A 27,137-nucleotide genomic window follows, 5' to 3' on the forward strand; every position below is an offset into this window, starting at 1 on the left:
TGAAATAATGACCAAATAAAACAACAGTTGTGTAGTACATTCCAAGTGATCTCTTTGATTTATTGCCTGTTGGTTCATGAAAACATGCAGTCCTTCACAATAAACAGTATCCAGGTCAGTGGGGTCTAGGTTAGTATTTCTACTTCATTTCTTTCTTTGAACATAAAGCAAAATATCAAGATCGTTTACAGAAGACAGGAGCTTCTTTAACATGGTGTTGTAGATAAAACGGGAGTCTATATTTACATCATAATAAAATAGAGAAAACAACCCGTATTAATACCATTCACTTCTTAAGAAAACAAAGGTTGGATTTATTGGATAGGAGTAAATTTTTTAAAAATCCCTATATTGATTAAAAAAAAGCTTTATTAAATCTTAAATACAGATATGGTGTCAGCTTTGAATTGGCCTCATAATGTCACTATTCTAAATGGATTTTAAAAATAGAGAATGTCAATCAGTAAAATGTGGTAAAAACAGCTATTTCAAATAGGCAGTAAAATTAAAACAATCCCAAATTAAAATATTAATAAGTCTCAAATTCCTATGGGGAAAATCATATTTTGTCTGGCATCCCAAGGATGATAAAGGCAGCTTTTCTAGGTGAAAACATAACAGTATCCAAAACATTTTCACATCAACTATTATAGCACTTCAAGCAACTGAATATCTAGAGCCTCATATTACAGTTTCCTTCTGAGCCAGGGTCATTAAAAATACATTTTCAGGAATTATTTGAAGTATGTTTTGTATTAAAGTGTGGTGTTATCTTCTGTTATCTCTCTGCTGACCAGCAATTGATTTTTGACTGAATTTAAGGGATGCTAGGTGTTTCAGTTATTTTTATAACTGAAAATTATATGAGAATTTTTAGCTGCAAATGAATTACTTCCATTTTGTTTTTGTCTGCTACATTCAGTGCTGGCTATTGGCAGAAAGCTCAATAATAAATTTCATTAAGTAAACACAATTCATGGACATTTAGGATAGGGCATACATTTTAGAATTTAAACCCTCAGGTTTCAAAATCAAATCTTTGAAATTGGCTTCTTTGCCATACCTTCTTGATTAACCAAAACAGAAGATGTCCAAAGATTACCATATTGATTAATTGAATGATATAGACTTGATGCTTAGAGCTGTATCAGATTAAATAAGTAGTATCTAGCTTGCCAGTTCTTCTTCAAGAATAGGTATTTATGCACAAAATATTATTTTTATATATAGGCGCACTTGAACATCTATCATCTTACCTTTTCAGTAAGAATTTGGTTCATTGTAACACATATTAAAAATATTTCGTGATTTATCATAGAAAGTAGTGGAACATTTGAAAGACTTATTAATATCGTTGGATGAACTATATTACATTCGCTAACCATATGCCTTGGATAACACGTATGTGAGGAACACACTGAGTACAGGGAGCAGACTACTAATCACAGAGACATTATAACAAGTTTTTCATGGCCCATTGTCATTTAGTTATCTTCATGGAATTATTACTCTTCTATTTGCAAATGGTTCTCATTAGCTTCAACATTAAAAAGCCATCTGTATGTATTTTGCAGCATGAAATTTCAAAGGTAGCAACGTTTCTCGAGAGGACTATTTCTGAATAGATGGAGTTAGGCTAAACTCAGTTCATCTCTAGCCAGTGCATTGGGACAAGGAAAATGTTCAGTAGTATGGAACAACCACCCTTCTGAAATGGAATAATTTTGTTTAATCAGAACCAATGTTCTTTTACTCCTCAGCAAATAATATAGATTTGCTGTGCCTGAAAACTATGTCTATTATAGTCTTCGATTTACGAAGGCAATTGGAACTGGGGGTTTCTGTTGCTAAGCCATGTGGTTGTAAACTGTGACCACATCACTTAGCAATGGAAATCTCTGCAGACCGAATTGCTGTTTTTAATAGTATGGTCGTTAAGTGAGGAAACTTCCTGCCAGCTCTCCACAACCAAAATCAGTAGGGGAGCTGCCAGGAAATTTTAAGCCACAGGCTGGCAGACTACCAGGTGCATGAGAGTTACATCAAGTCTAACATGGGCTCTTGCTTGTGCTTCAGGCCTGTGATAATTTGAGACAAGGTCACGGAAGGAGCTCTAAACCCACTCTTATAAAAGAAAGATGAAACTTACAAAAGCAACCTGGCATATTGAGCACCAACCTCAGGTTAACATCAAGCATCTCTAACAGGGATGTTTTTGTGCTAGAAGGGCAATGCAACAGCTTTAGATAGTCCCAATTACCATCATTAATTGAGGATTACCTGTGTTGACTTTTGTTCTTACCACTGTAATTTGATAGATTCCCCATATTACAAGCCACAGTTGTTGACAAACACAATTCCTTATCACCTAAAACATTCTTTGTGCATCTTTGTATTGTAGCCATATTGCAGTATTATAACATGATGTTGCTCTATAAAGGGCATTTTCTTCAAAAGATGCAAAACACTGAGTAAGTCTGGGACTCAGTGCAGAAAATGGATTTTTTGGGGAAAACACAATAGTTTCAAGGCAAACAAATCTGACTTAAATACCACACAACTTAAAAGGCTATTGGAGCTGAAGGTTAATTGTAATGAAGAGAAAAATAAAGATTAAATTTTTTTTTGTCATGACAGAACTGAAGAGACATTGTCACCCCAGTTCACTCTTGAAATTAATTAAAGTCTTCCCAAGAAACGCTAGTTGAGCATTATTAAGCCTCAAGAGAACTGATGTAGTCATGAACTATTTACTATAGGAAGACAAGCACATTTGCTGTAAGCAAAGATCGCAAAGAGACCAATATTTTGATTGTAAACTGCCTGGAATGAAGCTTTATAAGCAAGTACTTGCTAGTCATCATTCTCATTCATTTTGAGCCTCTGAATTATTTGCTTTTTCTTGTTTTCCACCTATCTAACAGAATACTTTTCCCCTGAATCTCATGAAGGATGTTGCTCCATTTTCCCCAAAGCTTACGCCCAATTCTTCTGTTATCTCTATTCACAGGAATATAACATGCAATCCCACAGCTATATGCATTTTAGCCCTTTCATTTATAATTCAACCTACATCTTCATTTTCCAACAGGTATTCATAAATTTGACATTTATTTACATCCTTAACCTTTCTCAAAATTTGAGATACGTCATATCAAATTTTTTAATTACTTTGATTCATGGTGCTTATCATTTACTCTACTTTCCTTCAAATTCCCAATGTTTCAAATATCTATGACTGTCACTAGAGGACAGCCATGTTAGCAATAAATTATAAGAAATTTTTAAAAATATGGACAGTAATGTCAACACACAAATGCTGCTGTTTTGGATTTGCATGCCAACACCATAGCATTTGACAGTATAGCAGAGTTGGAAGTGACCACAAAAGTTATCTAAACCAAACTCCTTTTAAGCACAAGAGCTTAAAAGTATATGGTATAGATGACCATTCAGCTTCAGTGTGGAAACTCCTAGCAGAGCAGAGTTCACTATGTTATATTGTAGCCTCTTCCACCAGTTGACAGCTGGCAGCTCATAGGAAGTTCCTCCTAATGTCTAACCTGAACCTTCTTCCTTGTACCTTAATTTATTAGTGTCGATTGTATTGAATGTAGACACACATCATAGTTTGTCACCTCCCACATTCTGTTGCAGAATCTCATGCCATATGGGTCTTTATTTATCTCTGTTGCTTACCATGGCTGTGGGTAATCAAGATTATCATGTAACACTTTGGCGTAAGACAGAAAAAAATGCATATTGCAAACTTTAGTTGTATATGTACCATTTGCCGCTTTTCCTGTTCAGTTTGAGTACATTTTGGACAATAAAACAGCCAAAGCCTAGTTACATCTCAAACCTCTTCATGATATTTTATCAAAATTAGGATCTATAATACAGGAACCAGTTTACAAGCCAAAATATTATCACTTGTATTCTATCATCTATGACAGGGGTCTCAAACTCGTGTCGTCATGACGTCGTTACGTGATATATCGAGTCTTTTTTCCCCTTCACTAAACCAGGCAGGGGCAGGACTAGCCGGTGACACATCTGGCCCATGGGCCGCAAGTTTGACACCCCTGATCTATGAGGTATATACAGTGTTTTGCTACACATTCAAGATATATCTGGGGATACATAGGTAGAAAATAAACTTTATTAATTGACTGAATTTTAAAACATAAGATACACAATTTGATCATTGCTGTCGATTTAATGTAAACAATTTATAGAGATTAAATTAGTAGCAATTAATCTTGATAACCAAATAAGGCTGAATGCATTTATGAATTATATTTATGGAACTTCAGGAATTAATTGAATGCTAAATGGCAAGGACAAACATCAAGGAAACTTTTCTTCTTTTTAATACATCTGAAAAGTATCCATCTGTTAGAAATACAACAGGGGGATTTTATTCTTACTCAGCAAGGTATATTTTATGCGGGTTTAATACATATAGAATAAAATTAATTCAGGAAGAAAAACTGTAACACAAATGCTTAATATAATTAAACCACTGAATCTTTATTGTGGAATAGGCAGAAATCCTAACATACATTATTTCTGGGGTACCAAACATGTACAAAGAGTGAAGCAGGACGTAAGCTGACACCAAGTTTGGAAAAAAGTGGAACATGACGATAACCTGCAATATGATAACAATCAATTAATGTATACAGTGAAAAATACACAATAATACATATATAACAGCTTCATCTTGTAAAGTATTAGTTTGAAACACATTCCTCAAAGAATCAGAAACATCAAAATCAGTACAAAAACTTGGTTCTATCAAAGTTGTATTTTAGTACAACTCCTTATTTGCTCCAGTGTAAGACAACGACTGTTGTTTATTTTAGAGGAAAAACAAAGCAGTGCAATGTCAACTATATTAGTACAGAAGTTTGCACAATTATTTACGTTGATTGAATTTGGTCATTTGGCACAGTCCTGCTCAGAAGTCATGTCACCCATAAATAGCAACTGTGAAAATCTACTCTTTATTAATGATAGAAATACTTAAAATACAAGCATAAAGACTGGAATTTTGTTCTTATCTCTAAAGATCTTGTTGTAATGGATTTTGCAATGCAATATAGTTAAATACAGTACATGTAGAAAAGTTTAACATGTACACTAACTACAAACTATTACAAAAACGCAGCAATTATAGACAATCTTGGAAAGAAAATTGATGGTTTCAATGTGTTCTACATAAAAAAGGTCTTCAGTTTAATGTATGAAGACTTTATGCAGAATTAGAAAAGATCCTTGGGGATTCATTCTAGGCGCTATGAGCAATCTCTGACTTGATATAGGGTGAATTCCACCATGAAGCAAAAGTCTTCATCCCATGTTTCTCATTGAGATCTTCAAACACCTGGTTCAGACTCTGTTCACTCCTCTCATGTAGTACTGAAAATTCCTTCTCCTGATCCATAATTTCAGAGATTATTCCATTTCAAAATGACCATAAGTAAAACCAATACTGAAAAAGGAAAGCAGTAAACATACTGCCCCTATAAAGAACCAAGCAATCTTGGGAGAGGCAGTGTTGAGTATTGATAACATGGGAATCAAAATGAAAATAATCAGCTGCTGGTTGTTCAAAAAGAATATCCAAACAGTGGAGTTCTCAATGCTCTCTAAGCTTTGTAGTTTGCTTGCAGACATTTTATTACCCATTTCAATGATTATATTACCTGGGGTGTTCGGGTCTTTTCCTGTGTAAGATTGAGAGTATCTTGGCGACGTTTCGATGTGGTCCCACTCGCCATCTTCAGGCTGGAGATGCGAGCGGGACCTCGTCGAAACGTTGCCAAGATACTCTCAATCTTATATGGGAAAAGACCCAAACATGCCAAAACCTGCATATATATATATATATATATATATATATATATATATATATATATATATATATATATACATACATACATACATACATACATACATACATACATACATACAATACAGGCTTCTGTATTGTGTTTGTGAGTCAGACTTTTACAGTTGTTTCAGTTTTAAATTTGGGGCTAGCCTACTGCTGTGCCAGAATGGTTTTTTCTTCATCCTGATTGGTTGGGAGTCTTGGTCTGTGTTTATTGGTCTTGGAGTTTGCTGTGTTCTTCTTGATCGGCGTTTCTAATATCTTCTGTCTGTTTTGTGGCTTTTTTGTGTGTCTTGATTGGCTGGCAACATTGTGTTCCTGTATTGGAGGCTTTTAGTGCAGCTTGGCTCCAAGTAAATGGCCAGCTATCATTTGTTAGGAAGGTAAGTTTCATCTGGGTGCCTGGTTGGGGTGTGTTTGAGCTGGAGGTATCAGGGGGGATCTGTTTGTGCCCAGGTGTTTGCCTGAAACAAATACTGAAACAACTGTAAAAGTCTGACTCACAGACGAACACAATACAGAAGCCTGATGATGGCAGATGAGATTCTGCCGAAATGTTGCTACAACTTTAAAAGCACAGCTACAATGACGTGGGAAAATACCCGAACAAAGCCAAATGCCATGCATGTAAGTACCCACGAAAACTTAAGAAAACATATATATATATGGGTCTTTTCCCGTGTAAGATTGAGAGTATCTTGGCAATGTTTTGGCGAGGTCCCACTCGCCATCTTCAGGCTGGCGCTTTCAGCTTTGTGCCTGTGTGAGCATCAAAATGTTGCCAAGATACTCTTAATCTTACATGGGAAAAGACCCAAACACGCCAAGACCTGCATACCTGTACCCGTGAAAATCTATGAATATATATATATATGTATGTTTGTGTGTATGTGTGTGTGTGTGTATGTCTATGTATATATACACACACATACATACACACACACACTTAGACAGATTACACATGAACACTAGCATGTTGATTTACATAAAAAACTGTACAGCTCATAACTCTAATATTTGAAATTTTTTAAAAATGTAAGTTGACTCACCATTCAATCATACAATGTCATAAAGTAAGGGAAGTATAATTACTGAACAATTCTGGAATCAGCAATAATAGAAACAATATTACAATGTCTTGTATGCTATGTCTTATATAGTATATTAATCAAAAGAAATGTTATAACAAAAAAATAAAGATTTGGAACACTTTTTTGTACACAAAAACAATTAGTGTAATACCTCTATTTATGCTTAAAAGTGGCAACGTATATTGACCAAGGAAATAATTGGAAGCAAGAGAAAACTGATCTTCTACAACAAAACGAACTAAGGCAAGCTCTGGAGCACGAATATCAAATGTGAATGTTTGATTCCACCTAGGACACAAAGCTGAAATAAAAAAAGCAATATAAAACAATGATCCCTAAAATACTTTATCTTCTGAGTGTTAGTCAATATTTCTTCTCAATTCTTTTTTCTGGTTATTCCAAGTGACTACAAGAATAGAAAATTGAATGATTCTCAAAATGTACAAGAAATATATCATTAATTATGCTTACATCTTTGGTCATAATGAGATCAAGAGGAATACAGTTTCATCTATTCTCTTTAAAAGATATGGTGATGTTCACATGAAGATCTCAAATTTATGTCACCTTTGCAGTGGCTATCACCCTACTGCACTTCTGCTGAAAACCTCTCACAGTTCTAAAACATACATTCATTTGACAGGAAAACAAACCGTTTTTAGCATAGAACAATTTCCACAAATCTACTGATCTCCACTCTGTCTCACGGATTGTCCATTCATATATCTTTAATGAAAAGTATACAGTCATGGGCATTTATAACTTTTCTAAAGTGTATCAGAAAGACAGGGCTTGTCCAGATGACATTGAGAAGCCCCAATACACCGATGATGTTTGTACTAATGGAAACTCATTGCTTTGCCTCTTGATCAGGGAATTATGTTAAGATGTGTAAAATTCCAAGATTATTAAAGACAGTATGCCATACTTTCCCAAATAAAATGCCACTCAGATTAGTTAAAATTCTGGGAAATTGTAGATTCAAACTATCTGGAAGCTATCAGGCTAAAGAAGCACTGCCTGACAGAATCTATATGATCCACTTACCATTGCCCTTTACAACACAACTCTGTTGTTTTGTCTGGTCTTCTGGAATGCCATAAATTTCTAGTATAACAAGAGGGTCGGCTTTGTTAGTTCTTGAAAGGTTGCTAGGTGGTAGCTGATGGCCACTAATAAGCTGCATAAATGCAGGAAAAGATACCAGCATTAACTAGGATGCTAACATTTAAAATTATTATTAATATTATTATTTAATATTATTACAGGCATTAATATTTTTCCTACGAAAGTTTCAAAGCCTATCATAAAGTATTGCAGGAAGGGATGGGATTTACAGCCTCCAGGACAAAAAGTGGGAAAAAAAATCATTACATTAAACTTTGTACCTTGCTGATTTTTCAACTGCAATTTGTTTAATTTTAATCAAAATTGTATTCCCCCAGAATCACAGAAATGTCAGTGGCTTGTAAGGTAAAACTATAGAATAGAGTATAAAACACAGGCATTGAACAAAAGCTCAAAAGAAAGCATGGTTTCAAGGCCCCCAAAGCCCTCCAGAAAAGTTCTGCCTTCAGGGTTTTTTGAAGGAAAGACTGACAGTGTTGGAGGCTGATGAATCTTCAGTAGGTCATTCTCAAGAAATACCCTGTTTCTCCAACAATACGGCCTCCCCCAATAGGAAGTCCCAGCATGTTTTATAGGCATGAAATGAAATTAAGCCCCTCTCCCCAAATTAAGGCCTATATTAAAACATGCGAAATGGGGGGGAAATGGTGAGGGGGCTTGCCGTTAGGAAGCACTTTTGTTGCACACCTGGATATGGTGCTGCCTGCGTTGACCCCGATACAAAGTGCCCCACCAACGCCGAGGTCAACATCCAAGCTGTCGCCGCCTGCCGCCTGAAGATGCAAGTGGGAGGAATTAAGTCACCCCCCAAAAGACAGCCTAGCCATTTTTTCGGGGCTCAAAAAAAAAATAAGACCCGGCCTTATTATATGAGAAACATGGTAGTTCCATCACTGGAAACCAACCAGGTGGGCTTTGCCAAAAATTTCTCCCAATTTTCCCCCCAAAATTCTTCTTGCACACTTGTTTCAGAGGGTGCCTCAATAGAAGTCTGTGATAAAGCAACATATTTTAAGCTTCAGTAAGAACTCATTGCTGGAGGTTGTTTTCTATTTATATCTGCATCATTTCATTGCAATTTCAAAGATGGTTTGCCATTGCCTTGTTTCTAGGGCTGAATGAGAGTGACTGCCCAAAGTCATCCAACTGAGTTCAATGCCTAAGACAGGACTGAAAATTGGGCTTTTCAACTTGCAGTTCAGTGTCTTAACTTGTGATTAAACTGCAACACGCTCTCTCTTGCTCTCTCTCTGCCAAAATTTATAAAGAAAAATAAGCCAACTTAAGGAAACAATAAAGGAAGGGGTGGGATTCTACCAGTTCGCACCTATTCGCTAGAACTGGTTGTTGACATTCTAAGCAGTTCAGAGAACCGGTTGTTAGAAGAAATTACTGGCCTAATCCTGTAAGGAAGGCAGGAAGGAAACATTCTGATGTTGCTTACAGAAACTGCCTCTCCGTTAATCCTTATTACATTCTTGGCAGGACTAGACTTCCTGTCTCAGGAACTTCTCTGGAGTTTTTTTCCCTCCTTTGCTGATACTTTGCTTGTGTGGAGTGACCATTCAAAGTTACAATGGCACTGAAAAAAGTGACTTATGACCATTTTTCACACTTACGATTGTTGCAGCATCCCCACAGTCATGAGAGGCCAGGCGAGGAGATGCATGCCTCGATGTGAGTGATATTGAGTTGGCCACACCCACCCAGTCACATGACCACCAAGCACGCCACCAACAAAGACACGTCCACAGAACCGGTTGTTAAAAAAATTGAATCCCACCTCTGAATAAAGGGTAAGAAAAAACAATAACAATGTTCTCTGAAAAAATATGATATTGAATTGAGACTACTGTGACTACATTCATGCCAGTAACTGACAGCCTTCACATTCAACCAATATTTCCAGACCAATGACAGGAATTGCTGTGCTCAATTAAGACATTGCTTCCTAGACACGTATCTTTTTTTTCTTCAGAGGTAAAAATACCAATTTAACCTCACAACAAATAAACTGAGTGTTCATTAAACCAGACTATTCATATCCAGATACAGATACAGATAATCAGAGATGGAAGGGACCATGTAGGTCATCTAGTCCAACCCCCACCCACCCACCCAAGCGGGAGACCCTACACCATTTCTGACCAATAGCAGTCCAATCTCTTCTTGAAAGTCTCAACTGATGGCGCTCCCACAACTTCCGAGAGCAAGCTGTTCCATTGGTTGATTGTTCTCACTGTCAGAAAGTTTCTCCTTGTTTCCAGCATCCAAATTGAATGTTCTAGTCATCAGGCTCCCCAGTATACATTTTCACTGTGGGACTTTGAAAAGGCAAAGTTAACCAGGTAATGAGACAGTGCTAAGAGGAACATGTCCTTCCATCTGAATCCTTATACATCAAACACAGCACATCATCATCTTAGAAGCCTGGTCATCCATTCGTTTTTGATTAGTTGGAATAGTCTGAGGATCAATTACATAACTGAAATGGCTTCTAGGAATACACCAGTCTGAAAGTATTCATACTCATACCTTATTGTGAGTATATTACACCTTATTATCTTCTGGATGTAATGAAGTACCATCTCTGATCCTAATCCTATCCCACAAAATCTGCACTTGAGCAGATAAATTCAGATTATCCCGAGTAAAAAGGTATCAAAAATTCTATATCTTCATTATTTTCAAGTAAACCAGATTTTTATAACTCACATTTAATATCTCTAGTTTAGAGGTATTTATAACTCACATTTAATATCTCTAGTTTAGATGCCACCAAGCTTAACTGATTAACTGTTTGGGTCATATACTTATTTCCATGCTGCATTATCTTAACCAAGAGTCATTTTATCCAGCAACCAAAGCATAGCAATCCAATTAATTGTATAGTACTATTTGTGTCTGCTTAAAATTAAATCTTATTCTTTTTGACTGTATTTATATCTTAGATCTGTATGCAGCCTTCCTCAATCTGCCACTTGACAATTATATTAAGATTTGAATTCTCAGAACTCCTAATCAAGTGCAGCTTTTGGCCATACTGGCTTCAATTCTGAGAGTTAGAACTCAAGATTTTCAAAATATCAGTTTGGGGAAGAGCACATATTAAATTAAAAATATGTATACAAATAAAGTAACAGCCAGGAACCAGTATACAGAAATAACAAAGCAGACCAAATAGTCAGCTCAAATACCAGTGGATACCTAAGCACGCACTAAAAATTTTAATCAGCCTTTAAAATCTGTGTATTATATGTGAAACCATTCATATCTCCTTATGGCTCATTTTTAAATGTGAACATTGAAATCATGTTTATACCATAGTTCAGAAACATGCCATCATGTCAGTGGTGGGATTCAAAAAAAAATTTGTTACTGGTTCTGTAGGTGTGGCTTGGTAGGTTTGGTGTGGCTTGGTGGGAGTAGCTTAGTGGGCACGGCAGGGGAAGGATACTGTAAAATCTCCATTCCCACCCAATTCCAGGGGAAGGATACTGCAAAATCCCATTCCCTCCCCACCCCACTAACCTGCTGTCCAGCTCCATTCTCCTGTGCAGGGCAACCAAAGAAGACTCAGCCGATCAGCTGGGATTCAGGAGGCAGAGAATAAATGGGGCGGGGCCAGTCAGAGGTGGCATTTGACGGTTCTCCGAACTACTCAAAATTTCTGCTACCAGTTCTCCAGAACTGGTCAGAACCTGCTGAATACCACCTCTGCATCATGTATTTTATAATACTCTCTGAAGAAGATAGTAAGTATGTGCAAATAAATAATATGGGGATCATCCTGGAACAATGACACCAGCTAATTTTTGAGCTCGAAATTGCTTATTAAGAATTCCGGCAGAAAACTCAGGAAGCTGCAGTAACAAGCATTTATAAAAGCAAATCAGAGAAAAATAATATAATTTAAATGAACTTACTTTAATTGTAAGTGTAAGTGGTTGATGGTCTGCAGATATATTATATAGGTTAAATTGTGTGTTTTCATTTCTTAAGAATTCAGGTTTCAATATATAGCCACAGCCACCATTATCTGAAAATTTCCCAATTTGAAGATCCATTTGTACTCCAGGTGTTTGGAAATTTAAGGCCACTGTATAAAGATGAACATTTATAAATTGGTTAATTAGAAATTATTTAAATGTTGACTTGTTCTTCAACATTGAAAGGATAAATTTATGACTCCAGTAATCCAATGGACTGAAGGCCTGATATTACACACACACACACACACACACACACATGGAGGGAGGGGGGGAGGGAGGGAGAGAGAGAGAGAGAGAGAAAGAGAGAGGGTGCATATAAATTCTTATTCTAATGGATACATTTTTTCCAGATATGCATCATTGGCTACAAACTAATGCAACTGCAGGCAGTACAGAAAAAAATGAAAATAAAAGAAGTTAAACCAATTCCAGTGCTTGTAATTGCACTATCTATTTTGGGAAAGAAGTTTCACGTATATTCATTTGCATAACGTATGTTTATGCAAGTTTTTGTTTGTTTTGTTTCTATCACTAGGGTTTGATCTGGGGCTTTGGGAACTGCTTTTTAACAGGCTCTACAGTCTATGGTCAGAAAATGTTTGAAAATCTCTATTCCAGGGAGCGAAACCCTGAAATTAACTAGCTTATCCTTGACTTAATCCATATAATCAGAAATGTAATTGAAAGAATTCATCTCTTGTACTTTTGGGACTGCATAGCTGGAGATTTTTTCCCGGTGGCTGCTGATTCCTCTGCTCGTGTAACATTCTTAAGGTTCATAGCATAGCTCTCACAGCAGTCTCCACTGCTAAATCCTTTCTCAAATTCCAGTTCTTCAATAGCTTCATCTTGGATAGTCATAAGATAATAGCCAAGAGACATGGAGGGATGAGGGAACCCTTCAATTTTTGCTTGCTATCGAGTGGTTGATATGTTGAACAATCAACCAAACAAGCCATAATTTCAAAGTATAAAAAAAACAAAAGTTCAGCTAGCTGACGCAGAGGTGGGTATTCAGCAGGTTCTGACCAGTTCTGGAGAACCAGTAGCAGAAAGTTTGAGTAGTTCGGAGAATCAGCAAATCCCACCTCTGACTGAAGATTTTACAGTATCTTTCCCCTGCCATGCCCACCACGCCATACCCACAGAACTGGTAGTAAAAAAAAAGTTGAATCCCACCACTGAACTGATGGTATGATGGGAAATAAAAATTAAACAAGCCGTGCATGGATTGACCAAAGTATTAGGTATGCCACATTTTCACATAGTGAATTATGTTAGGTGGAGCTGGCATGTCTGTCAAAGGAGCCACAAATCAAGGCCCTCAGAATGTTGCACATTAAAGCGATCAGTAGAACAATTAATCAGAGGAACAGCTTGCCTCTAGAAGTTGTTGGTGCTCCATCACTGGAGGTTTTCTAGATAGAGACTAGACAGCCATTTGTCCAGAATATTATAGGGTTTCCTGTTTAAGCAGGGGTGGGGGGTTGACTAAAAGACCTCCAAGGTCTCTTCCAAATTTGCTGTTCAGTATTCTGTATGGACAACAGAGCAGGATAGTCTCAATCTGAGTGGGAGGTAAGGATGTCTTCTGGTTCTGACCAATGGAAAATGTAGAATTATTGCCGCCTATGATATTGAAGCTATAAATGCAATCTAATTGCATTTATTACTACTAATTTGTAATCAACTACATTTCTATGATTTTCTTCACAAGGATTATTGCCATTTGGAATCAATTTCTATTTCCTATCTATGTAGCTACATTTATGTTTTATTAAATAAACAATTTTCAGCCCATTTTTTTCTAATGAAGGGATTTTCAGATAATGATCCCTAAAATGCTGGAATGAATTTAGGCAACTGCATCTCAAATAAAGCTAATTTCATTGGTTTTGGGTTAGACAAGAAATAAAATACTTTGAATAATTAAACTTAAGCTATGTATTAAATACAAAAATGATATAATTATACAATTTTACAAAATAAAATATTTCATTGGAAATAAATAACCCCCCTCCACTCTCCCAGTAAAATTTACACTATATTCTTAAGGAGAGAATGAGTATGCTTGCTTTGTCTAATTCCTAAAACCTGAGTTTCATTTTGAAAGCAGCCTTTGTCATTCACCAAGCTAAAAATTTCACTTTACTCAACAAAATTGGTAAGACATAATATCTAAGTATAATTTTGAAGAGAGTTGCACTTAGTTTTCATGCCATCCAGTCCATATTCAGAGAAGAATATTCAAAAAAGGTCTGTATGCAGAGATGAGTCTAAACTAGACTCCATCTGGTTTGACATTTCCAGAAACATTCTAGAGTAGAGGTCTTCAAACTTGACAGCTTTAAGACTTGTGGACCACAACTCCCAGAATTCCCCCTCCAGTCATGTTAGCCTTGTTCTAGAGAGCAGGCACCATATTTCTGCCACAGAGCACATATAAAATCACCCTACAAATAGTAGGTAATCATTGGCCACCTGGGTCTAAGACACAAAAACATTCTACGAGGCAATTTGGCTATAAATGTCTTGGCTTTTAAATTTATTTTTAGAGTAGCTGAATGCTACTTGCTCACTTAATAGTTCAGGGTAACCTATAATTAAAACAGGTTTCAAAACATTAAAGGAACAATAAAACAAAGCATTTTAAAATGGCTACTCAATTAAAAGGATGAAAAGAATGAAAAAGCCTGTTATGCCAATAGCAAAATCCTAAACTAGCAGTTCCTAGTTAGCACAAATTCCCCAATGCTGTTATATATGATATACTGAGGTACCCTTCTTAACACTCTTGGCATGTCATTCTACATCAGTTGTAATTTCTGAACCAAAGATGACATTAGGACCACATAAAGCACAAAACAATAATCCAAATATTAAATTATTAATGTGTTATTGTAGAGAATAATCTTAGAGATATTACTTAGAGATGGCTAAGATCTTTATGACAATAGGGAGTGAAACATAGTTTAAGCACACAACAGACATATAATATTTGTAAGTAACTCAGATAGACATCTCTCTAATTAAATTTCTTGCTGTAATATATAGGAGGAATTATACCACAATTGAATTTAGTAGATTATGTTATTATAACTATTCTCAGTCTTCCTGTGGAATTGTTTTGTTTTTGTTTTGGTTCTGATCTACCTAGCAAGGCTGTCAATGGTCTACAGTGCTGAAGCAGCAACATTCCCCAAAAAGACTGTGAGCCTTTATGATAGCATACATCAGGGTTCCCCAACCACCGGTCCCTGGACCGGTACCGGTCCGTGGAACAATTTCTACCGGGCCGCCAGTTTGCTGCGCACCGCCATCTTGTTTCAACAAGAAAGTGCTTCCGGTGAGCTTTTCTGGGTAGAAAGCGGTGTTTGGGTGCTGAAAGAATCCTCGCGCCTTAGTTTCATTGAGGGGGGGGCAGCTTCGAACAAAACTAAGGCACGAGGATTCTTTCAGCACGCATGGCAAGGCGAGCCAAGCGACCGTCCCGAAGCCGTCGTAAAGCCCATCGACACAGGTACAAAGGAGGAGTTGAAGGTGGCGGGGAGAAGCGGAGGAGGGCTGGCTGGCCGGTCGCCACTCGGCTTGCCTTGCCATGCGTGCTGATGCTGGTACCGGGCCACGGATGATTTTGTGATGCCGGTACCGGGCCGCGGCACAAAAAAGGTTGGGGACCACTGGCATACATGACACACATAGATGCTACACAAAGCTGTGAGTTAAATCTACAAGAAAGTTTATTTTCTGCTGAAAAATGATGAGGTAGAGACCTTTAACTTAACAAACAAACAAGATAGTTAGGTTCTACATGGCTCATAGAATATAGATTGCCTGCAACTGTTCTAAGATAATTGTCTAAAATGTCCAGAGTTGCTTGGTGAATGAATAGGTAATTAAGTTGAATGAATAAGCAAATAAGCAAGCAAACAGACAGCTGAGCAAACTTTTGTAAAGGAATTTAACAACTTTTTCAAACCCTTTTTCTTTTTCTATAATTTTTGAGAAGGCTTTCTATGTCTACATCTACCAGTAATTTTACTTATGAGAAATCAAATGGGGTATAACAAAAATCTATATTATGAAGCTCTTATGCTCTACTTACACATCTGTGTATATATGTAACTATCACCAAAAGGCAATTAATCTTCAATGACCTTGTTTCAAAGAAACTGAACCCCAAATAAGCACTGTAGCCCCAGCCTTACTGCTCAGAAATGAAATGCCCATGAAATATACTGTATATTGACATATTATCCTGTATTCATGAACCATTATATATTCATGAACCATTATCCATTATGTCATAACTTCTTGGTCTATTCAGATTAGTATTACACTAATAACCCGTTCTTCAGAAGTCTAAAACAGAAATGTTTTTCCAGACCTTCATGAAATTGCTAACTATTAAGTCCTAGACTTTTCAATGCATAATATATGCTGTACCATTCCTTCCCCTTACCTAAACCTAACAGCACAACTAACCAGTTAATTATATCCAGAAATAAATTTTTAATCAAAATATAGGTAGTCCTTAACTTACTACAGTTCATTTAGTAACCATTAAAAGTTACCGTAGCACTGAAAAAAGTGACTTATGACCATTTTTCATACTTATGACCATTGTAGTATCCCCATGGTCATGTGATCAAAATTCAGACCCTTGGCAACTCATATTTATGACAGTTGTAGTGTCCTGAGGTCACATAATCACCTATTGCGAGCAAAGTCAAGGGGAAATCAGATTCATTTAATCATATTATTAACTTAATAACTGCAATAATTCACTTAACTGTGGCAAGAAAGGTTATAAAATGAGGCAAAATTCACTCAACAAATGTTTCGCTTAGCAACAGAAACTTTGAGCTTAATTGCGCTTGTAAGTTGAAGACTACCTGCACAGTAGTTCTCGCAATCGGCTGTAGACTTCTCTACTGGAAGAATGCTACTTGCACAGTTATTCATGTCTGCTAACCAGAATTCATCTGTGCTTTTTCATTTCTTTATAGTGGTGTGATATATGATATATGCAAAAAATAATTGCTACTGCCAAAGTGGTATGTGTGTTGTGTTGCGTTGTGAGGGAGTGGGGGGGGAGGGGAGAGGTGGTCTGGGTGCCACAATTTTCATAAAAGTAAGTATGATCTTCCAAATCTAATTTGTTTCAACCACATTATATATGCAGTCAATGTATTACGAAGCTATACTTAGATCCTCTTATGCCACAAGGCAGAAGAGGCTACAAAGTGAAGTGAAAAGCGAACTCTATGGAGCCTAGACAGAAGAGGAGAAATGCAAGAACAAAGGTAGATTCCTCTCTCTGCTCTACACATTTATAAGAAAAGAATAAATCTGCACAGAGGAAGGTCAGCAAAGTTACTTTAAATATAGAACTCTTGCAACTTCATATAAGAATCTAAGAAATGCACACTTTAAAGCTTAGGTTGAAACAGATAAAGATTAATTATTGCCTGGAAGTTTCTTCTTAGGTAAAATATATGCACTACTCATGTTCTTTCAGAAGCACTGTCTGAAGACTCTAAAGGCAAATGAGAAAGCTATTCTAATTCCTGGTATTACTTACTATATGAAGTTAGATTTTAGTGCTGGAATCCTCCAATAATCTCTAAAGAAAGAGAGGAAGCTCTACACTAGTTGTTGGAAGACCAATCACTCCATTCATACCACAATATGACCAGGGGTGGGATTCAAAAATCCCAGCAACTGGCTCGCTGCCCGGTTGCTGGGTGAGCATGGCCATGTTGGGTGTGGCCTACCAGAACTTCCTGTTTCCAGCTTCCGGTGGGCCTCCAGAACCTGGGAGAGGCCGTTTTCATCCTCCCAAGGGTCCAGAGGCCTCCCCGGGCCTCTGAAAGGGCAAAAACAGCCTCCCCCAGGCTTTGGAGGTCCACTGGAATCTGGAAACAGGCCCGTTTCATGACTTCTGGGAGGGCTGTTTTTCGCCCTCCCAAGGGTCTGGAAGCCTCTCCTGGGCCTCTGGGAGTATGAAAACAGACTTCCCCGGGCTCTGGAGGCCCTCCAGAAGCCAGAAACAGGCCCACTGCCAGACTTCCAGAAGGCCCGTTTCTCCCCCTCCCGGAGCCTCCATGCAGACCCTGCACTGCATGGAGACTCCTGGGATTACTCCAAGGTCCCTCCCAAATCCATTATTCTATGTTCTACATCCACAGAGTTTCCCTCTTCCACGTGCAGATTTCTTTCCTCCCTCCCTTTTTTGAATTTGTGTTAGTTATAAAAGAATGCTAGAAGACTCATGCTTATACTGAAAGGTGATTTAAATACATTTACATTACTATGCAATATGAAGAAAAATATAAGCAAAAGGTAATAATCTTAAAACACTTACCCATCTGACACCCAATGTTCCAAAATTCCTGAGGATTATAATTAGAAGAGTTGGTTCGAATTCCTCTAGGATATATTCTTGTGAGAAATCTGAGAGTATGTTGAACAAATTCATTTGCTATAAAGAGACGCACGTAATACTGCATTATCAAAAGGCATTAAGAATAGCCAGTTTTATAGAACAACTAAAATAACTTTATGGATATGTTCAAAACATTTTGATACCTATTATGAGCAGATTTAACAAAAAAACTGGTGTGAAAATTTTGAATATTGGAAATATTGGTGTAAATCCAAATTACTACTTGATTTGCAACCTTCATTCCATGTTCTTGTATGTCAAGTATTATTTATATTTATAATTGTTCCTTCATTTTCCAAAATTAAACATTAATAATAAAATAATCTAAAATCTAAACATAATCAAGTGACACAATCAACTTAAAGGCATATCTACACCTGTGCATAAACACACATTGCACGAAGAAATATAATATGATCACTAAAAAGAAGACATTTATTCATCTCAAATACATGTTTTCATTTTATTAGATATTTCTAATTGATTACTGTATGATCCCTCTATGAGGTTACCATAACCAAAATATATGGGTAATCGAATCAATCAGAGACATTCCACATGCTGGATTCTTCAGACTATATGTATATATAATTATGTATAGTCATGTTTATTTGAAGAAGAAGCAACTAACAACTTGCTTTCAGTCCAGGGCATAGTCTAACGGTTCCTATTGTAGCTCTCTGACATTGTTATTTGCCTCAATGGGTACTATACCATGCAAGCAACTTTACAACAACAGAAAACAATTTAGCAGGGATGATACTATCTCAGTAAGGAGCACAGCCTGGTTTGGACTCTTATGATGGTTTTTCCTCAAAATAAAATGCATCATTTTAACATGCTTTTTAAAAAAAAGTACAAAAGCATAAGGTAGTTTGCTTACAACATAGTACATTCTTCATCTGTATCAGCAGATTCTACTATGGAAGCAGTAGAAACAAAGCATCTACAGTATAATGTCATGTGAAGTCTTATCTGTATTGCATGCCCAATGCTTTGGCTTTGGATCAGAAGAAAAAGTTAAAATAAATATTCTCAATCTGAGTTTAGAAGCACTTTAGGCAGGATTAGCAGCAAGCAGGTAATAATAACCTGCTTTTTAGGTATAAAAATTGGATAAGGAACTAGGCACAGAAAGAGGCATAAGAAAAGACAACTCCCATATTTGAATTGTTTCCACTTTGAATTGGGCTGAAAGAACCCAATGGTCAGTGTATTGTTTAGTGCATCACATTAGTTGTGCACTAATAACCTATGTTTAATTATTTAAAATGAACAAAAATGGGCAAGAAACACTTATTTACTTCTTTCTTTCCATAGTTCAGCAGAGGCAAACTGTAGCAACCAATTAAGTACTATGAAGCAAATCTGCAGCAGAGAACTGAGCGGAGACTAGAAACATTCCATGTCCTCCCAGCCTAGGGAAAATTATTTAATAAGGCACATTATTGTTCTGATGCCTAAGCAAGAAAAAAAACCCAACACCATCTATTTTATTGGTCTGAATGCCAAAAATTACCTTTCAGTTTTACCAGCTTTCGGGCTTTTGCCTCACCAATTGAATTAGTTTCATAAAAACGCTGGTTTTTTCTTGAATCTTCAAAGCTTGTAAATTTTTGAGATTTGGTATATATCACAAGTTCCGACAATGCCAAGGCTATCTTTATTTTCCTTGTCTATTAGTAATGAGATAACAATTGAATAATTATTTAATTATCTTTTAACCATCCTATCAACATCTATACAAGGATATCAGATACTTTTGATTGACGATCCTTAAAGAGAAAAAAAATGCTTCTATTAATATTGCCCTATCCTCCTAAAATAGACTTTAGCTTGGAACATTGTGGAAGATTAGATTGTGAAATTGGATTTATTTGAATTCAATTTTCCATATCACATTCTCAATCCATTCCAACACAAAAACCCTGGAATCATTTAAAGCCCAAAAATCAACTTGCTATAATCTTAAACAATTTAAGAAGCTCAATTACTTAATCATAACTAAGGTTTACTGAAGTATTAATACAAAACTAGATATAGACTAAAAAAATCCTTATAAATGTGAATATAATAAGAGGCAGCCCTGCTTGAACTTAAAAGATAGCAGACATGCAGAAAGGGCATTGGTACTTACCTGATACGCCCGTTCTCTGTGAGCTGTGAAGAGCATCCAGAAGTGGGGAGGTGCTTCAGTATCTTCTGGAAAGGCTGGGCTTAAAACTCTGGGATGCTCCTCCTCCTCCACGGGACACCTCCCCAGCGTCCCCCAGTTTTGCAAAGACTGAGTGCCAAAGTCCAGAACTCATCACCTAATCTAGATCCCTGACTGGAATAGAACCCCACCAGATGGAAAGAAATGGGTGGGGCTGGATGCTCTTCACGGCTCACAGAGAACGGGCGAATCAGGTAAGTATCAATGCCCTTTCTCCCATGAGCTGTTCAGAGCATCCAGAAGTGGGACATACCAAAGCTTGGCCTGTCCTTAGGGAGGGACTCCATCTGGATCGAAATCCATTCCTAAACTCTGTGGACCCTCTGCAGGACTCTTCTGCCAAATGAAGCATCCACTGAGGTGTAGACATCAATTTTATAATTTCTGACAAAGGGCAATGGTGAAGCCCAAGTCGCCGCTCTGCAGATTTCATCTATGGAAGCCTGAGTGGCCCATGCTGCTGATGTTGCCGCACTCCTTGTCAAGTGGGCTGTAATGCCCTTAGGAACTGAGATGGACTGGCATTTGTAACTTTTAGTTATGATGGCTCTCAACCATCTACCAATGGTCGTCGATGACACCTTGTGTCCTAAAATGGATGGGTTGAAGGATATGAATAGAGCCTCAGATTTTCCAAATGCCACTGTACGGTCCAGATAGATGCTCAACGCCCTTCAAACATCAAGTCGATGCCATTGATGCTCCAGTCTATGAGATGGTTTTGGACAAAAATTTGGAAGCACCAACTCCTGCGCTCTGTGGAAGACTGAATTTACTTTAGGGATGAACGATGGATCCAATCTGAGAACCACTCTGTCTGCATGAAACACGCACAGGTCCTTTCTCATCGACAATGCTGCCAATTTGGAAATCCTCCTTGCTGATATGATCGCAATTAAGAAGACCACCTTATATGTCAGGAATTTGAGACTAGCGATTCTTAAAGACTCGAACCGGCCAGATGTAAGTATGGTTAACACCTTGTTGAGCTCCCAAGTGGGATAGCGGTGAATTACAGGAGGTCGTAAGTTTGCAGCACCCTTAAGAAAGCTGCGGACATGTGGATGGTGAGCTATGGGATGAAGGTCACCCCAGGATATCACTGAGGCTAAGGCCGCCACCTGTCTACGTAAAGTATTTGGAGATAGGCCCTTGGTCAACCCCTCCTGTAAAAAGTCCAAAAATTGTCCTATTGATGGGGCGGTTGGATTGATTTTAGACCCCCGGCACCAGCGACATAAAGCAGACCACGTAGCCTCGTATATACGATTTGTTGAGGACTGTCTGGATGCTTGTATGGTGGCAATGGCATCCTCTGAAATCTGTTGGGTCTTTAAATGGCTCCGCTCAACCTCCATATGGCTAGGCTGAGCCATTGTGGGTCCGGGTGAAGTACCGGCCCATGCGAGAGGGAAACCCTTGATGGTGGAATTTTCCAAGGTGGTTGGCTTGACAGGTCCTATAAGTCCGCGAACCACGTTCACCTGGGAGTAAGGGGCGACCAATATCAATTCCACTCATTCCTCCAATAACTTCTGGATCAACCTGGGTATTACAGGAAGTGGAGGAAATGCATATAGAAGTCTGGGAGGCCATTGACATTGCAGGGCATTTAGGGCCTCCACCCTGAGTCGGGTACCTTGAAATATAGCGGGGTAATTGGGCATTGAGGGGAGAGGCAAATAGATTGATCACCGGTTGCCCAAACCTCCGCACTGCTTCCTGGAAGACAGACGGGTGTAGGCGCCACTCCGCCTGCTCTATCGTGGCCCTGCTGAGCCAGTCCGCTTGTGTGTTTAAGGCCCCTGCTATGTGCTCTGCCTTGAGCAAAAGCAGATTGGTCTCGGCCCACTTGAACAACCTGGCCGTCTCCAGCATCAGAAGTTTGGAATGGGTACCCCCCTGTCTATATACATGGGCCTTGGTTGTAATACTGTCTGTCAAGACCAGAACGTGGCGTGATTGGAAAAGGGGTAGAAAACTGCGTAACACCAGATGAACTGCTCGCAGCTCCAATAGGTTGATGCTTTGTGATTGTTTGGAAATAGTCCAAGTTTCCTGTGCAGTGTGGGATTGGAAGTGAGCTCCCCATCCTGCCAGGCTGGCATTGGTTGTGATCGTTGCCCTGCAAGGTTCCTTGAAAGGCACCCCTTGTTTATCGTGTTTTCCAGCCACCAGCGCAGCGATCGGAGAACATTGTGCGGTACCTTTATCCGGACGTTGGAAGTGGCTCTTCCGGATCGCTGGAAAGGTAGCAGGAACCATTGCAGATCTCTAGAATGGAATCGAGCCCAAGGCACAATGGAAATACAAGAAATCAGTTTCCCTAACAGTTGAGACAGAACTGCCAGGGAAACCCTCTTTAAGGCTCTGATCTCTCTGGCCAAAGACTGGATGCTATTCAGCCTGTCCTGAGAGAGAAAAACCTTGCTCTCCACAGTATCTATCACTGTCCCTAAATTAACTAACCTAGTTGAGTGGGTCAAATGGCATTTATCCCAATTTATGGAAAAGCCGTGACCTTGAAGGGTCTCCAGAGTAATCTTGGAATCCAAATTTGCTTGATGTCTGGAAAATGACAAAATTAAAATAGCATTCAGATAACACTGTAAACGAATAGATTTGATCCTGAGGGAGGCAGCCAAAGCTGCCAGGACCTTGGTAAAGGTCCTAGGGGCTGAAGCAAGACCGAATGGTAGAGCGATATATTCGTAGTGCTGATCACAATAGCAAAATCTGAGATACTTGTAGTGAGCAGGTCTAATTGGTATATGTAGATAAGCCTCTGTCAGATCTATAGAGGTCAGGACATTGTTCTCTGCTGAGCAGAATGGACTGGAGAGTAGTCATTTTGAATTTTTGATAAACCAATGATCTGTTCAAACGTTTGAGGTCCAGAATTGCCCTCCAACCCTCCGAACTCTTTGGGACCACAAACAATAGAGGGTAACAGCCTTGATCCCATTGTACAGATGGGACCTCTCTAATGGCCCTAATATGCAGAAGATGATTGATAGCCTCCTGCATCAACACCCTCTTAATGGGGTCTGTGGACCTAGGGCTCCTAATGAAAAAGTTTGGGGGGGGGGAGGATTGAAACTCTAGCGCCAAAACAAACCTAACAGTGTCCCTGACCCACGCATCAGAGGTGGAACTGTCCCATTGATCAGGAAACAATTTTAGCCGCCCTCCAATGGGAACTGCTGTCAAGGACTCACTTGGGGCAACGAAAAAATCGGCCTCCAGTACCTCTGGGGTTTCTTTTGTTTTGGCCTCCCCACTGACCTCTATCAGAAGACTCCGACCTATCTTGTCTAAAACTGGGCCTGTAGCCTGATGTTCTCTGCGATCTGGGAATGTATGGGTCTTGATAGTAGGGCCGAAAGGAACCCCTTCGAAAGGACTGGGGCATTATGTTTTCAGACCTCCGAAAAAGAGGGGGAAGAACTTTTTTCTTGTTTCTATTCTCAATAAGCAGGGGCTCTAAGACACTGCCAAATAATTTATCCCCCAATATTGGGGCTGATGCCAGCTTGCATTTATGCTTGGTATCCGCCTGCCAGTGTCTGAGCCATAGCAGTCTCCATGCTGATACGTGAGATGCTATGGCTCTAGACGAGAATTTGACTGCATTAAATGTGGCGTCGGTGGAGAATTCTGCTGCTGCAATAATCTTAGCAATGTCCTGGTGCGCTGTGACATTTGACGCCGGCAATATATCCCTCAAGTGGAAGAGCCATCGTAGGGAGGACCGTGTGAAAAAAGACGCAGCTGTAGCTGCCCTAATGGCCCAGGCGTCAAAAACGTGCGCCCTACGGAGCGCCAATTCTGCTCTCTTTTCCACCGGTCTCAGGGCTTCCTCGGCCTCGTTGGGAAAAGTTGAAGAAGAGGCCAGTGCCACAATAGGCTCATCCACCTTCGGCATTTTGAGAAAATTTGTAAACTCTGGTGCCAAATTATAATATCGTTTATCATACCCTGTTGGGGCTGTGTAGGACGCTGCTGATGCCCATTGAATTTGTACTAAATCAGCAAACATACGAGGGACAGGAATAATTTCTGCCTCATTAGCCGGTTGTGAGAATATTAGATCCTCGGGTTCATCCTGAAACCATGATGATAATGGATGAGGGTTTGATGTCCCTAGTTTTGCAGTGTTCTTTGCTTTGAACAGTAAAGATTTAAAAAGGTGTGGACGAAAAAGGCCAGAAAAGATAGGTTGGTCCGGAATGAGGCCTTCGTCATCCGACATTCCTCGTTCTAGTGGGTCAGCCTCTGACAACCCCAAGTCCATCTGATGGACTGACCCCACCTCCATGGGAACATCCTGGTCATCTAATTCCACCTCCTCCTGAAGACCCTGGACTGGTAAGTCAGGAGTATTGGGGAATACCTGAGTTTGATGGTGTACCAACTGCGCAAAGGAACGAGAAGATAGTGATCCCACTTCCGAAGTAGCCGAAAGGTATCTGGTCTGGATGGATTGTGGAACTCCAGCCACAATGCGCTTTTTTATGGCCATCTCCATCCATTGCCTCATTTTGATGGGGATAGTCTCAGGTAATCCTTCCTCCTGTCTTAAACTGGCGGCCATAGGGGTGAAGTTTGCCTCTGGGATTCGCCGGGCAGTGCTCATTGGAGGAGATATATCTATGGGAGGCTGTCCAGAGATAGTCTGTCTGGGCTGGGTAGATAAGTCCAAGGGCCCCAGCAATGGACTTGGGTTCTGAGGTTGATGTGTCATAGTCATCTTGTCTGCCTCCCTGGCCCGTTTCTGCAACTGCCTCTCCAAGGCTTGGTGCCATCTATGGGCATCCTTATCCGCCGCCTTAGAGGCCTTTTTGGAGCCCACTGACTTATCTCGGGAGTTATTTGTCTTGGAGCGAAAGACGTTGTCACCTTCCATTGTGGAGGACTGATTCTCGTGCCTCTAACTTTAATTTTTTTAATAAATATTATTATTATTATTATTATTATTATTATTATTATTATTTGTACTTAGGGGTGATGCCTACCCCTGTGGTTGAAAGTAGAACACTTCTCCAGGAGTGCAAGCCTATATATATCTTTGTTATTCGGGTTTTCTCCCGCATAAGATTGGAAGTATCTAGGCAACATTTCAATGAAGTCTCATTCATCATTTTCAGGCTTGTGTCTTCGGCTCTCTGCTTCTCAGAGTGACTCTAATAGAGCCACAAGCCTTCACTCTGAGAAGCACAGAGCCGAAGACACAAGCCTGAAGATGATGAATGAGACTTCATCGAAATCTCTGATGTTGATTGCCTGAGCAGTTTAACGAGCCGCTGCTGCTGACTCTCTAAATGATCCTATCAGTCAAAATGGTACAGAGGAGAAAGCTGCGGCTGCGAGCGCTCCGCCAAGATCACAGAGATAAAACGACCGGGGGAATAGATAAGCTAATTGCCTGACGCAGCCGTCTCAGGCTGCCTGCGGAGTGGTAGGCTCCGCCTGTCACAAAGAGCTACTCTCAATTGATCGGGGGGATAACCTAATAGAGCCACAAGCCTTGAAATCGCCAAATTAATTGGGGGGAAAATTTACAAGCCGAATTAACCCAAGAGCAAATCTGAAATTTGAGTAGCTGAATCAGAAACCATTCCAGTCAGAGAGTGCACAACCTCTTACCATGAAGGCTGAGCTAAAAACGGGGGGATGCTGGGGAGGTGTCCCATGGAGTAGGAGGAGCGTCCCGGAGTTTTAAGCCCAGCCTTTCCAGAAGAGACTGAAGCACCTCCCACTTCTGGATGCTCTGAACAGCTCATGGGAGAACAGAGTAAGTTCTGAATCTGGAAGTGGTACATTCTTGAAAGTTCATCACTTAAGCAATAACACAGACATTTTCCAAATTCTTTTTCATACATTTTTCAGCCCACAGCCCTAAGAAAAGCAAAATTTCATTACTTCTGGTAAATGAAAAATAGCAAACTTGCTTGAGATAAATAATAATGTCTGATTTATAACTGCACATCCATATACAAACCAACTTTAAAGTTCAAATATCTTCCTTTGAGAACTTTCCTAACCATTAAGAATCAAATGGGAACTAAGATCTATTTTTCTTTGAAAATTTAATTTCACATACATACTTTCTGTTTCTTTCTGGGGGGAGCTGCACTTTTCCAACGTGCTTGTCTTTTCTTAACCAGAGATTGTTTAGGGCTTTTTAGCTCATTATTTGACTCATCATCACTTGTTTCCTCCTCTTCAAATTCTCCTGTTTGACCATGACTGTCCACATCTTTTCTTTCAAGTGTTTCTTCGAGTGTTCCGATTTTTTTATTTTTTATCATAATTTTGAATTTTAGTGCCTATAAAAATAAGTCAATATTATTATATATTAATA

The 27,137-nt window shown here is 39.0% G+C and overlaps 1 protein-coding gene across 1 annotated transcript in view; it reads right to left on the reverse strand.

Annotated features, from left to right (window-relative positions):
• Nucleotides 1-4,467: 4,467 nt before the first annotated feature.
• Nucleotides 4,468-27,137, reverse strand: part of LOC113437895 (1-phosphatidylinositol 4,5-bisphosphate phosphodiesterase zeta-1) — a 57,569-nt gene continuing 34,899 nt past the window's right edge. Inside the window, exons 9-15 of the mRNA XM_087935496.1 lie at nt 26,881-27,102; nt 20,078-20,234; nt 18,478-18,594; nt 12,045-12,217; nt 8,038-8,170; nt 7,142-7,291; nt 4,468-4,654 (exon numbers count right to left, since the gene is read on the reverse strand). Coding sequence (XP_087791622.1) covers nt 4,557-4,654; nt 7,142-7,291; nt 8,038-8,170; nt 12,045-12,217; nt 18,478-18,594; nt 20,078-20,234; nt 26,881-27,102 — 1,050 coding nt within the window. The 3' untranslated portion in view covers nt 4,468-4,556. The remainder of the gene's footprint in view (nt 4,655-7,141; nt 7,292-8,037; nt 8,171-12,044; nt 12,218-18,477; nt 18,595-20,077; nt 20,235-26,880; nt 27,103-27,137) is intronic.

The sequence above is a fragment of the Pseudonaja textilis genome, chromosome 5 (genome assembly GCF_049901715.1).
Source record: "Pseudonaja textilis isolate UNSWEBS1 chromosome 5, rPseTex1.2, whole genome shotgun sequence".
In the NCBI taxonomy this organism is placed as follows: Eukaryota; Metazoa; Chordata; class Lepidosauria; order Squamata; family Elapidae; genus Pseudonaja; species Pseudonaja textilis.